This window comes from Oryzias latipes, chromosome 1, assembly GCF_053564925.1.
Source record: "Oryzias latipes strain Hd-rR chromosome 1, Olatipes_Hd-rR_3.1".
NCBI classification, from domain to species: domain Eukaryota; kingdom Metazoa; phylum Chordata; class Actinopteri; order Beloniformes; family Adrianichthyidae; genus Oryzias; species Oryzias latipes.
The window spans coordinates 39,508,590-39,521,501 of NC_136237.1; the positions used below are offsets into that span (position 1 = coordinate 39,508,590).

The 12,912-nt window shown below is 38.0% G+C and overlaps 1 protein-coding gene and 1 long non-coding RNA gene across 2 annotated transcripts; one reads left to right on the top strand and one right to left on the bottom strand.

The window, feature by feature from the left end:
* Positions 1-363: 363 nt before the first annotated feature.
* Positions 364-733, top strand: LOC111947133 (uncharacterized). The gene is made up of 2 exons (XR_002872951.2): positions 364-498; positions 580-733. It is a non-coding gene; the product is annotated as an uncharacterized LOC111947133 (long non-coding RNA).
* A 2,555-nt stretch (positions 734-3,288) lies between these two features.
* On the bottom strand, positions 3,289-8,974 carry LOC144993406 (uncharacterized). The gene is made up of 4 exons (XM_078949458.1): positions 8,900-8,974; positions 8,639-8,671; positions 5,193-5,296; positions 3,289-4,943 (listed from the first exon to the last, which is right to left on the bottom strand). Exons 2-4 carry the CDS (start codon positions 8,657-8,659, stop codon positions 4,751-4,753), a joined length of 318 nt encoding a protein of 105 aa, XP_078805584.1. The 5' UTR covers positions 8,660-8,671; positions 8,900-8,974; the 3' UTR covers positions 3,289-4,750.
* Between the last annotated feature and the right edge of the window lie 3,938 nt (positions 8,975-12,912).

Genomic DNA, 12,912 nt, shown 5'->3' on the forward strand with positions numbered 1-12,912 from the left:
GAACTTAGTCCCACCCCTGTTCAACTGTAACCATTTTATTACATGATTTATATCCGGTTCCTAAAAAGCACATGACAAAGATGAATTACTTACATTATTTTGTAAAAAAAACTTTTAGAAATCAACATGGCAATGAAGTATCCAAAATACAGCGGGGAAAATAAGTATTGAACACGTCAACATTTCTCTCAAAAAACATATTTCTAATCGAGCTATTGACACAGAATTTTCACCAGATGTCGGCATCAACCCAAGTATAGCACACATAGAAACATTTATGTCCATAAATGAAGTTATGTGTAATAAAGTGAAATGGCACAGGGAATAAGTATTGAACACATGAAGAAAAGGTGACATGGTGCCTCTGCCAGCTACTCTCCCCCTCCCCCGTCTGCTCTGTTCTGGACGCGACCAGCTGCCACCACTTACCTCATCACCGCTGCCTTCTTAAGGATCTCCTGGATCTTCAGTCGGTGCCAGTTCGTTTTACCTCCCACGGTGCATAGTCAGGCTCGCTCATGTTCTTGCTCTGTTTACCAAGTTCTGTGTTACTTATTGCTCCTCTCGTCTTTGCCTCAGGAATAATCTACTCTGGATCTCACCTGGTCGCAGTCCTCTGGTTTCACGCCGTCTCACATCTGGAATCCTGCAACTGCTCTCCTCCAGCCAGCCGCCGCGCCTCTGTTGGAAATAAGCCAAAACTCACCTTCCTATATAAAAACTTCTAAACTCACCTTAATGTCCGAGTCTCCTTCTGGGTTACAGCATCTGGGTCACTCCGAATTATAGTCATACCATGACAAAAGGAGGGGTAAAAGGTCTGGCAAGCCACGAAAGCAGCTGGAGTTTGTCAGTATTCAGAAGGTTAACCTGCCCCCTATTAGTGCAAAGTAATATCAGCTGGTATAGTCCTGATTGATGCCTTTTAAAAGGTTTCTCACCAGCAAGGTGTTAGACAACAAGCATTGCATGATGGGTAAAAGCAAAGAGCTGTCCAAAGACCTACGCAACCTTATTGTTGCAAAACACACTGAAGGCATTGGTTACAGGCACATTTCTAAACTTCTGAAAGTTCCAGTGAGTACCATTGGGGCCATCATCCGGAAGTGGAAAGAACACGGCATTACCGTAAACCTGCCACGGCCAGGTGCTCCTCGCAAGATTTCAGACAGAGGAGTCAGAACAATCATCAGAAGGGTTCTCCAACAGCCCAGGACCACTCGTGGAGAGCTTCAGAAAGACCTGGAATCAGCAGGTACCGTTGTTTCAAAGAAAACAATAAGTAATGCACTCAACCGCCATGGCCTCCTTGCACACACCCCACGCAAGACTCCATTGTTGAAGAAGAAGCATGTTGAAGCTCGTTTGGAGTTTGCAACACAACATTTCGATAAACCCATGACATTCTGGGAGAAGATACTCTGGTCAGATGAGACCCAAACTGAACTCTTCGGATGTCATAAGACACAACATGTTTGGAGGAAAAATGGCACCGCAAATCACCCCCAAAACACCATACCAACAGTCAAGTTTGGAGGTGGGAGCATCATGGCGTGGGGCTGTTTTTCAGCATGTGGTACTGGTAGACTTCATATCATTGAAGGAATAATGACTGGAGAAAAGTATGGAGACATTCTTGATCAGAATCTGCTGTCATCTGCCAGGCTGCTGAAGATGAAAAGAGGGTGGATCTTTCAGCAGGACAACGATCCCAAGCACACAGCCAAGGTAACACTCAACTGGTTGAAGAAAAAGAAAATAAAGCTGCTAGAATGGCCCAGTCAATCACCAGACTTGAATCCAATTGAAAATCTTTGGAAATAACTGAAGATCCCGGTTCACAGAAGAGACCCCCGGAACCTTGAAGATTTGAAGGCAGTTTGTGTGGATGAATGGGCCAAAATCACACCTGAGCAATGTATTCGACTTATTTCTCCATACAGGAGGCGTCTTGAGGCTGGAATCACCAACAAGGGTTTTTGCACTAAGTATTAAATAAATTTCAGTAAGCGTGTTCAATACTTATTCCCTGTACCATTTCACTTGATTACAAATAACTTCATTTATGGACATAAATGTTTAGATTTCTTTCTATGTGTGCATTACTTGGGTTGATGCGGACATCTGGTGAAAATTTCGTGTCAATAGCTCGATTAGAAATATGTTTTTTGAAAGAAATGTTGACGTGTTCAATACTTATTTTCCCCGCTGTACCTTCCAAACCATAAACAAACACTGACCAAATTCCCACCACACAGACTAAAAAAAACAAACTTCCAAATACGGTGTCCTGTGAAGGATAAAATAAGGAACAAACTTTAAACCAGAGAGCTCATACATCACAATGGCACCACCTGCTGATTTATTTAGGCTACTGCTTTACAAATACATAAATGCATTAAATTAATATGCATTTAAAAAATATATATATTTTTTTCTACAACAGGCTTAACAACTAAAAACTTGCTGTTTAAATTTTACTGTGCAACTTCTGCTCTATAAGTGAAGTTTTTTTTTGTGCACCAAAAATTCAATAACTCTGAAAATAAATTGTCTTTGAATTTTATGGGAGGTTAGAGGACAAGTTTAGAAAAAAGAAAATGTACTTCAAATTCCAACCCTTTATTTTGTGTGGGAGGTCTCTTCAGAATTAAATAAAGAACTTTCAAAGTAAAGTTTTTTTTTAGAACAATTTAATTCTACAGTTTAATTTTCTTTTTCCTTTTTTTAAAGTGCAGATGACATTTATCCTCAACCCATTCCAAGCTTATGTAAATAAATATTGTATTTGTCAAATGTGTCCTCCAGAGGAGTCAATTCAAATTACCGGCTAGCAAAGAAAACTTAGGCTGTGTCTGAATTCCCAACCTAATCCCTAACTGCTAAAAAACTATATCGTGTGAAGTGACTATGAAGTGCCCTGGATTCTAAAATTAATTTGGAAACCATGCTCACTACTTTTTTTTTAAATGGTGAACATGACATCGATTTCACGAATTAAAAATCTGATAAGAGCGTTTTACGACGACTATCAATTCACTGTGTTCTGAAGATGAAAACGTTGATGGTTTCTTAAAAAATACGTATAAAAACTTTTTTTTGCAAAAACATCATAAAAAACAACACATTGTGGTCTATATTTGTCAATCTATTGAGCATCAATGAAAACTGGTTTTTCGCAGAGAATTATGGGAAATTATTTAGGGCACTCAATTTTGGAGTTGTAGATTCAGACAGCACTACGAAATAGTGAATTCACTATATGAAGGAAACAAATAATCAGACATATTTACTGTTTGCAGAGCTGAGCTTTAATAGTAGAAAGATTTAAAACATGAAGCACTTTTTAAAAAGTAAAGTCTAAAAAAATGAATACATGATTTTCTTTGGTCAAACTTTTCAGAGGAATCACATGACAGATATTTTTATGATATTCAGCCAAAGCCTTTATGTTGACAGTGAAGCAAGAAATATCAAGCAGGGGGAGCAGCAGGATGAATTGACTGACGACTAATAAAGTAAAATGTTTTCCTCCATTTATTAAATGAAAACGTTAGAGGACTTCTTGGCAGATATTTTTGTTGATTTTATAATTAAAACTTCTTGTACTGTGTTATGTTTTAAGGAGAATTTTTCTAGTGGTTTAAGAACTAAAAACTAGTCTGGAATGAGTATTTCAATTGGTTAAATTTTGTTATTATTTGGAATAATTATTTTGTCCAAAGAACAACTAAAATATAAACTGAACTTCTTTAAACAAATGTGTAAATTTTAGAGTGATGCAAATTTTAATTCAGTGAACTGACTTCATGAGTGTAAAGCTTGTCTCAATAGTTGTGCAAAGTAAAACAATCAATTGTTTTACTTTGCACAATCACAATCACAAATCAATTTTTCTCTTTAATAAAAAATCCTAAGATGCTAATGTTTACTTTTTATTCAAATAGCTCTCTACTTTTTGTCCTTCTTCCACAATCCCCACCTACTTCTTCTTCTTCCTCCAATCCCCTGTCTACCCCCTCTTCTTCCAACCCTCCCTCTTTCTCTTCTTCTTCCAACCCTTCCTTTACCTCTTTTTCCTCCATTCTTCCCTCCACCTCTTCTTCCTCCAATCCTGCCTCCTCCTTCTCTTCTTGCTTGCCCTCCCTCTGTGACATCATTTTCAGGACGTGTTTGTGACGAGGAAGCCTCTAAATCATTGTTGTCTTGATTCCCTTCATTGGCTTCTCCTCCCTGACTTTGTGCTTCATCTGTCATGGTGTCACCATCCCCAGTGTTACTGGGAGCTCGCTGTATTAAAGCATTTGGGACAGCAGTAATCACAGCATTTTCAACATCAGGCTGGGGAGAGGTGGGGTTAGAAAAACAAAAGTCTACAACCTGGTCGTTCTGGTCCGCGCAGGTTCTACACTGCATCTGCCCGTTTGATTCAACGCATCGAAACACATTCTGAAGACCCAGAGAATCTCCAAGCTTCTTAACACCTGCTCTGTGCTGCTCATTAGAAAGGGATTTCTGTGGATTTCTGGACAAATACAGCCCTGAGAATGCAAAAGCGTAATGTTTCCATCGTTTCAATTTTGGTAAATACTTCAGGATGTTTTCTGGATTGTCCTCATTTGTACACTTTTGGACACAAGGCGCTGCACGAACATAAAAAAGCATCAGATCATTATCAAGATCGACTTGTTGGTTGAGCAAGTTGTCAAAGTTTTGCAGAACTCGATACTCTGCATGTATGAAATCTTCTTTAACGTCTGGGTTTTTTGATCACTTTCGCAGCAACAATCCTGCCATGCGCGTACACTTCCTTGTTCTTCATTGCAGTCTTCACTGCCTCAGCGTTCTCAGGATTCAAGACCTGGCTCACGTCGTATCGATCCTCCTGGTTCTGGTTTTTGGGGATGCTTGCAGCTAGGCTGAATATCCTGTTTATTTTGTAGCTGCAATGAGATCACATGCACAAAGGGTTAGAGTTTTAAAAATTATTTCTGTCCAAAAAAAATCAATCACTGGATTTTTTTCTTTCTAAGAGAGAGACTTCATGATTATTCACACAAAAAATGAAATAAGAGCAATTATGAACAAATATAAATTTGATTTTCAATTTGGAGAAACACATTTATTTATTGCAAAATGTGAAATAAGAAACATTTTTTGGAAAAATAATGTTGTAAGGGAGGTGCACTCACTTTTTCCAAACCACATCCACCATTGGAGCGAGCTGTTCCTCGGTGATACCGGTGCAGCTTTCAAAAAGCAGCACGCTGACGGACATCCAAAGGAGTCCTGCCATCTGAACACACATTATTACATTTCAATAATTAAAAAAATCAGGCAACAAATGATTAAAAACAGAGGAAGAAGAACTCACGGAGGGTAAAACATTATGCCACTGACACTAAATGATCTGATTTTTTAGGGAAGGATAATAAAAAATCTTACTTAATTATTTATAGTTACTTGGTTACATTGGCCAAAAATTAATTGGGTTTAAAACCTCAATTACTGCATCTCATAACTAATTACCGTAGTTTAATTACAACAATACATTTTACATTTTTTCTCAACTGCCTGAAAACATAGCAAATGCCTTGAGTGCCAAAATTTAATGAAAGTTACACCAAACATTAAAAAACAATATTAAACAAGACATAGAAATACATAAAAAGTACATAATTTGTCACTAAAAACAGGAAATTATAATAAAGTTGAAAAAGGTGTGAGTCATTAAAAAAACAGTACACACAATAAAAAGAGTTTAAATTAATAATAGAAGAAACAAAAATGTAAATATGAAAGAAAACAGCTCATGCTGAATGTGTACTAAATCTAAAAAAACAAACATCCGCTAAAGCAGTCCGATTTCATTCAAGCATCTTTTGTCGTGTTTAAAATATGTTTGTTTAAAGGAGGGGTGCTCATTACGTCGATCGTGATCGACCAGTCGATCTTCAAGGACAGAAGGGTAGATTGCAGGCCAGCAAAGATAAATAACAACAAAAATTAAAAATATATTTCCATTTCTTCTGAATCAAAATCCTCAAAAAGAAGTACTGGACTGACTTGTGACATGTAGGGAGAGGACGGATAGGAGGAGGCTCCCGGCTCATTTTTTTTTTTTCTGTTAACCCCTCTTTTAAGACATTTTACTTCTCAAACTTTGGTATATATTTAGTGGTGGTCATATCAAGCTCTCTTGGTAAGAATGAGAAACTCTGAAACTGACAAATCGGCCGACAGATGCACGTCAAATTCCACCTGCTTTACCCAGCCCGGCTGCGAGTGATGTTTGACAACATAGTACTGACTTTCGTACGGTGGCCCAGAAGGGTCACAACACAACACATTAACTTTACACACAACACATTAACTTAACACACAACACATTAACTTTACACACAACACATTAACTCAACACACAACACATTAACTCACAACACAACACAATAACTCACAACACAACACATTAACTCACAACACATTAACTCACAACACAACACATTAACTCACAACACAACACAATAACTCACAACACAACACAATAACTCACAACACAACACATTAACTCACAACACAACACATTAACTCACAACACAACACATTAACTCACAACACAACACATTGGGCCATGAGATAATGTGTTGTGTTGTGAGTTATTGTGTTGTGTTGTGAGTTAATGTGTTGTGTTGTGAGTTAATGTGTTGTATTGTGAGTTATTGTGTTGTGAGTTAATGTGTTGTGTTGTGAGTTAATGTGTTGTGTGTTAAGTTAATGTTTTGTGTGTAAAGTTACTGTGTTGCGTGTAAAGTTAATGTGTTGTGTGTAAAGTTAATGTGTTGTGTTGTGACCCTTCTGGGCCACCGTACTTTCGACTTGCCTGATGAAGCGCAGAAATTTTACCACCAGAAATTTGAGCATGTTAACTCTGGACTCAAAGTGTGAGTATGTAAGCAAAAAACCACTAACTGACGTAAACACAGTCGTGCGTGGGGAACCTTAGTTTATACATGTGTGTGTGTGTGTTTTATTTTACTATTATTACAATATTTGTTTTTTCGTTCTTATGTTTTTTTTTTATAGTTTAAACATATTCAGCCTCAGGATCTGATGTTTATACACATGCCAAGAAATGTTTAGTGGTCTACAATTTTGTCTCTCTAATTTTTAAGTTTTAGTTTATTATTATTATTATTTTGTTGTTGTTTCCCCTTAAAATAATTAGGTAACACTTCATTGGTTTGCTAATGATTCTCTACACTTTAGTGCTTATGTTCTATTTTAAAGAGCTGGGAGCCCTTTCTTAGTTTAGGTTTAAACTGTTTTTTCTAAGGGTGAGGAAGGAAACGTGATCAATTTTCTGCAGCATAGACTGCTCTTTTGCTTTGATTAAATAATCAATAAGTTGTGCACCCTGGCTGTCACTGGGTCTTTTTCTCCCTTATTTTTTATATGGTGAACGGTGCTGATGCAAGAGGAGCTCCTGTGTGTTTCATTACTTGAAAGGTAAAAGATTTAAATGGACCTGTTAAACGAGCTAGAATATTTAATCACCTTAAACATTTGAAAAGTGATATTGCCTATTTTCAGAAACTCACCTACTGGTTAAAGACCAAATTAGACTTTAAAAAAGTTGGGTTGGTAATATATTTCATTCTAATCTTAATTCTAAAACCTGCGGAACAGTCATACTAATTCATGAAAAAATCCAGTTTGCTCTAACCACCATTATTCCAGACCCTCAAGGACGATTTGTGCTAGTGTCTGGGCTCCTAGATCATAAGCCTGTGGTTTTGGTAAACATCTATGCCCCAAATTGGGATGATGAAAAATGTATAGGTAAGATAATATCATTGATTCCTGACTTAAACTCACACTAGATAATTTTTGGTGGAGACTTGAACTGTGTAATAAATCCAACACTTGATCGTTCCAATCCTAAATCAACAAACCTTTCCAAAAAAGCCAAACTCTTATCAAATTTTATGAAGGAGATATGATATGTTGACCTTTGGCGTGTTTTGTATCTACAAAGTAAATCATATTCATTTTTTTTCCCCTGTACATCATTCATATAGTCGAATAGGCAGTTTTTACGTTGACCAGAATCTTCTCTCATTTGTTTCAAAAGTTGAATACTCATCCATAATTGAATCTGACCATGCCCCTGTACTACTGGATCTTGTATTTCCTTACTATAAATTGGAACGCCCCCCCTGGAAGTTTGACAGAAACCTCTTGGCTGAGGATATCTTTTGCAAATGATATCCCAAAGAATAGACGACTTCATAGAAACTAACCAAAAAGATGACATCTCCCCTTTTATCCTCTTTGAAGCATTAAAGGCTGTTATCAGAGGCGAGATTATTTCATTTTCAGCTAAAATAAACAAAATGAAAAGGACTACACAAGAAGAGCTTATTAAATCTATATCTAAAGTGGATGCTCAGTATTCTGCCTCTCCCTCCCCTGAACTTTATAAAAAGAGACTAAACCTCCAAACAAAATATAATTTGATGTCAACTGAAAAAACAGAACAGCTCCTGTTAAAATCACGGGGGTAATCTACAAGTCAGAATCGCATTCAAAAATTATTAGAAGCTCTAAAAAATGAAAAGAAAAGAAAAATCTTGGTTACCTTCATTGTTGCTTTGAGCATGATGTGATGATCCTGAGAAAAAAGACATGTTTATTTACACCAAACAGCAAACTGAATATTGTGACTTCAGGCTAAAGTTAAACAGGTTACATGTTGGTGTGTCATCTTAGTTTTTTTTAAAGTAAATTATTTTTTAAATAAATATAACAGTGGTTTAGACATAAATATCAGACATCTGGTTTAATTGTCTTTTGAATAATTATTCTGAAAATCTCCTGTGGTAAAGTGATCAAGTTTTACCTGTTAAATTATCTTGATTGATGGTTTTGATGCTGCGTCAAAGAAGCTGAAGTTTTGACTGTAAATGTGGTCGAAATGCAGCAGAAGAATTGCTTTTATAGGGCCAGAGGAAAACCTGACATGTCCTTATATGAACAAATCTTTCAAAATAAAGGAAGGAGGACAAAAGAGGCAGTCAAAAGGTCAAAATAGGAAGTTAAACTGCAAATAATGTTTTCTGACTATGAATGTGGTTCTGAATTTAATTATATACTGTAAAAGTAATAATTAGCCCAATTGACTCCTATTCAACCTTTGTTGCATTGCACTAGCTTCAAATCCAAACCTATATGTTTGGAAACATTATGATTGAAGGTCTCTCTTTTGTATCATTTCTTCATATGCGTGCCTTACAATAAGTGTATAAAATGTTGTGTGACCAGCAAACATTGGCAGTGTGAATTTCCTGTGAGAGAAAAATGTTTTGTTTTGCAACCAAACTAAATATAAACTTTAACTTTTCTTGCAAACTTTTATAAAAAGGTAAAGTTTGAGGACATTTTAAAATATCTGCAAATCTAGCCTTCATTTTCATTTGAAAAAAGTTTAAAAACTTTAATCAAACTTTGTGTATCCACAAAAACATTTTAGTTTCATTGATGTTTTATTTTACTGTAAACAGCAAAACTTATCAAATATGAGGCTGTTTCTTCACCATATTTCAGTCAGACAACTCTTGCAGTAAGAAATATTTATTTCACATACTTAATTTCCACATTCTTTAAGTTGGCATTCACATGTTTTTCGTTTGGCATAAGGCTCCATGAGAAATTTCCATAAAACTTTCGGGTAACAAAGCCCCCCTAACGGTGCCCACAGGTGGAAGCCGGGGAGGAGGGAGGGGCGAAGAATGAGCACTGAAGGTAAGAAAGAGAATATACAACTGCGCACCTGGTTTTAAATAGGACGCTGAGCAGGTGAGTTAATTGACTGAACCGCCTTAGGGTAGTAACCTGTAAAACACTGCAGCGAGTATCTGCCTGAAATACGACAAGTCGCCATTTAAAATCATTTGTACCTCACTAGGTGAGATTTTGAATTGAGCTCCAGGTGGAGGGAGATTGTCAGTAATCTTGTTTTTCATCTGCTAACAATTGCCCTAACAGTTGATCTCTTCTCATCAACCTGTTGGCTGATTGTAGATTGGTTCATCCCAGTCTGGTCCAGGTCTACCATCTTGTCCCTGGTGTCCTTTAACAGCCCTTTGGTGATGGTGGAGGGATTGCAGTCTAATTGTTTAATGGTACAGATGTGTTTTTAAGCAGTTCAAAGGGGTGACAATACAGGTAACAAGTGGATGATAGAAGAACTTCTTAAATAAAAAGTAACAAGTCTGTGAGGGACCAAATACTAGCTTTTTTGTAGAACATAAATACTTATTTTCTACACCATTATAAAAAATATTTTTTTGTAAAAAATCATTCATTTATCAAATTCTGTCTCATAGTTAAATAGTGTAAAGAACATCATGTACCCAACTTATCTTTTTAAGACAGAACAACTTACAAAATTGGTAATTCACACTTTTTTGCCTCACTTGATGTTTGAGTCAGATAATAAAATCAATATGTCATTATGTCACAAGTGATTGAGACACAGAAGAGGAGAAAAAAGAGCCGGTCATGGCAGAAGTTGGTCCTCACTTCTGCTAAATTGAAGAGGATGTGTATGGAAATCTTGTTTTTTGTAATGTATTTAACACCAAAACAGAATGATTACAAATGTTAAAAAAGATGATATCATGTTTAACACTTTGGGAAGGTCAGTAGTTACTTCTTCATTATACCAAAAAGTCAATGAACGGTCAAGTCAAGTAGAATTCTTCCAGTCTTACTTTTAGTAATTCTTTCCAGTTTCTATTTTAATTTCATCTGCATTTTCATTGACTGTGAAATTGCAATAATGAATTCACCTAAAGCAGCATTTCCTACGCAGACTTGAGAAACCGTGTAAACAATCCTGTGAATTTGTGTTTCCAGTGGTGTCCAGAGAAAATTAAGGCTGATGTTAATCCCACATACAGTATTTACATCCAAGATGCTCATTGCAGCATTGCCCGCACAAAGTCTGAATTCATCCACGGCTAAATGTTGTTAGCACGTATTAGCCTAATGCTAACCATTCTTCGAGTCTTTGCAATCAAGAAAAAATTACTGGCCGCACGGGTAAAAAAAAATATGAAAAAACAGGCCCTTAATGACAATCACAACAATAATAAAGCACATTTAGAAGATCGTCTCCTGCTGCTTTCTGTTGATTTTGCTGTTTGAGGACAGCTGCAGCCACATCAGCAGCTCTAGCACAGGTTTTGCCATGCTAAACTTTTGTCGTTTGCTGGTTGGACCAACAACGCACTGACGCCATTGCCCTACCTTCCCCCTGGAAGTCTGATGGAAATGAATTACCCTACACCTTTTGCACCGTGGATCTGAAAAAGAAAATGCAACCCTGTAGGTCCCATGACTATTCGGCCTGCAATAACCATTCGGGGTCCTTTCGACTGAGAATGACGTCACACATTGGTTGCCCCACTTGGACAAACTATGTAGCGTCCAGATCTGCTCTGGCTGTGTTGTTTGAAGAAGAATTTTTTTATAGTGGTTTAAGAACTAAAAACTAGACTGGAATGACAATTTAAATTGGCTAAATTTTGCAATTACTTTGAATAATTCTTGTGCTCAAAGCTGAATTAAAATATAAAGTGAACTTTACCAAACAAATGTGTTAATTTTAGAATGACGCAAGTTTTCATTGAGTGAACTGACTTTATGAGTGCAAAGCTAGTTTTAGTAGTTTTGCAAAGTAAAACAGAATCAAACTGGATTTTTCTTGGGAGGTGGGAGTTGACTGCGGACGTGATGCTGTTGTATCGCGAGACCCAGCGAGACGAGTGTGGTGAGTCGACTTGGAGGCGCATAAGCATTTGAACAAACATTTTCGATCTTGTTTCATTTTTCCGCCATATTAAAATATTTCCGGCAAACTAACATAACCTGTTAAGAGTATTAAGCTTCTGTCAGCCTGGAGGACCTGGAGAAATTCATCGACGAGTGTTACTATACCTGCGTCATGGTGAAACCCAAAACCGCCACCACCACCACCCCCTCCTCCTTCAAGCGTGGACGGCCTGAGGACTCTCCCGGGGCTGCGTCCTCTCCAGGCAGCGGCGTGAGCGATATCCTGGACTCGATTGATAAAAAGCTCTCCAGCTTTGATTGCCGCCTCAATTTGCTGGAGATCCTCCATAGAGAATTTCAAGGTCTGCGGGAGTCTTTGGAGTTCAGCAAGCAGCAGGTGCAGGAGCTCGCAGCGGAGAACCAGGCCCTCAGAGAGACCGTGAAGACTCTGGGCAATGACTCCGCCCGTCTCTCCGAGGAGAACCGATCCATAAAGGAAACCCTCCTGGATCTTCAGTCGAGGAGCATGAGGGACAATCTAGTGATATCTAGTGATCGCGGGGGTTCGAACATTTCAAACAAAAGGAGCTGGTGAAGGGCCGAGGCCGAGAACTGAAAGGAACGCACTTCAGCGTGAATGACCAGTTCCCGGCAGTAATCCTCCGTAGAAGGAAGATCCTGTTCCCGCTGAGGAGGAAGCATCTTGCTGCTGGTTCGAGAGCGATTGTGGCCGTTGACAAACTTTACGTGGACGGCCGGCTGTTCCGGGACCCGGAGATCACCCCCTGGCTGTGCTGAAGGCTTCAGATCCGCACTGAGAACATCTGCGCTGCCCAGAAGAAACCTGCTAAACTAACTTCAATGAATGGAAAACCGGATCATCAATAATCCACACCTCGATCTCAGGAAAACAGTCTATTTTTTCTTCTTCACCTCAGTCCCACTCATGTTTCTGTTGTTGTTTTGTTGTTGTTTTCGTTTTCCCTTCTATCTCCTTTTTTCTTTCCTTTCCTCTTCCCCCCCCTCTCCCCCCTCATCATATGTAAATCACCTGGAAGCAACTCATCCTCGGTAAGT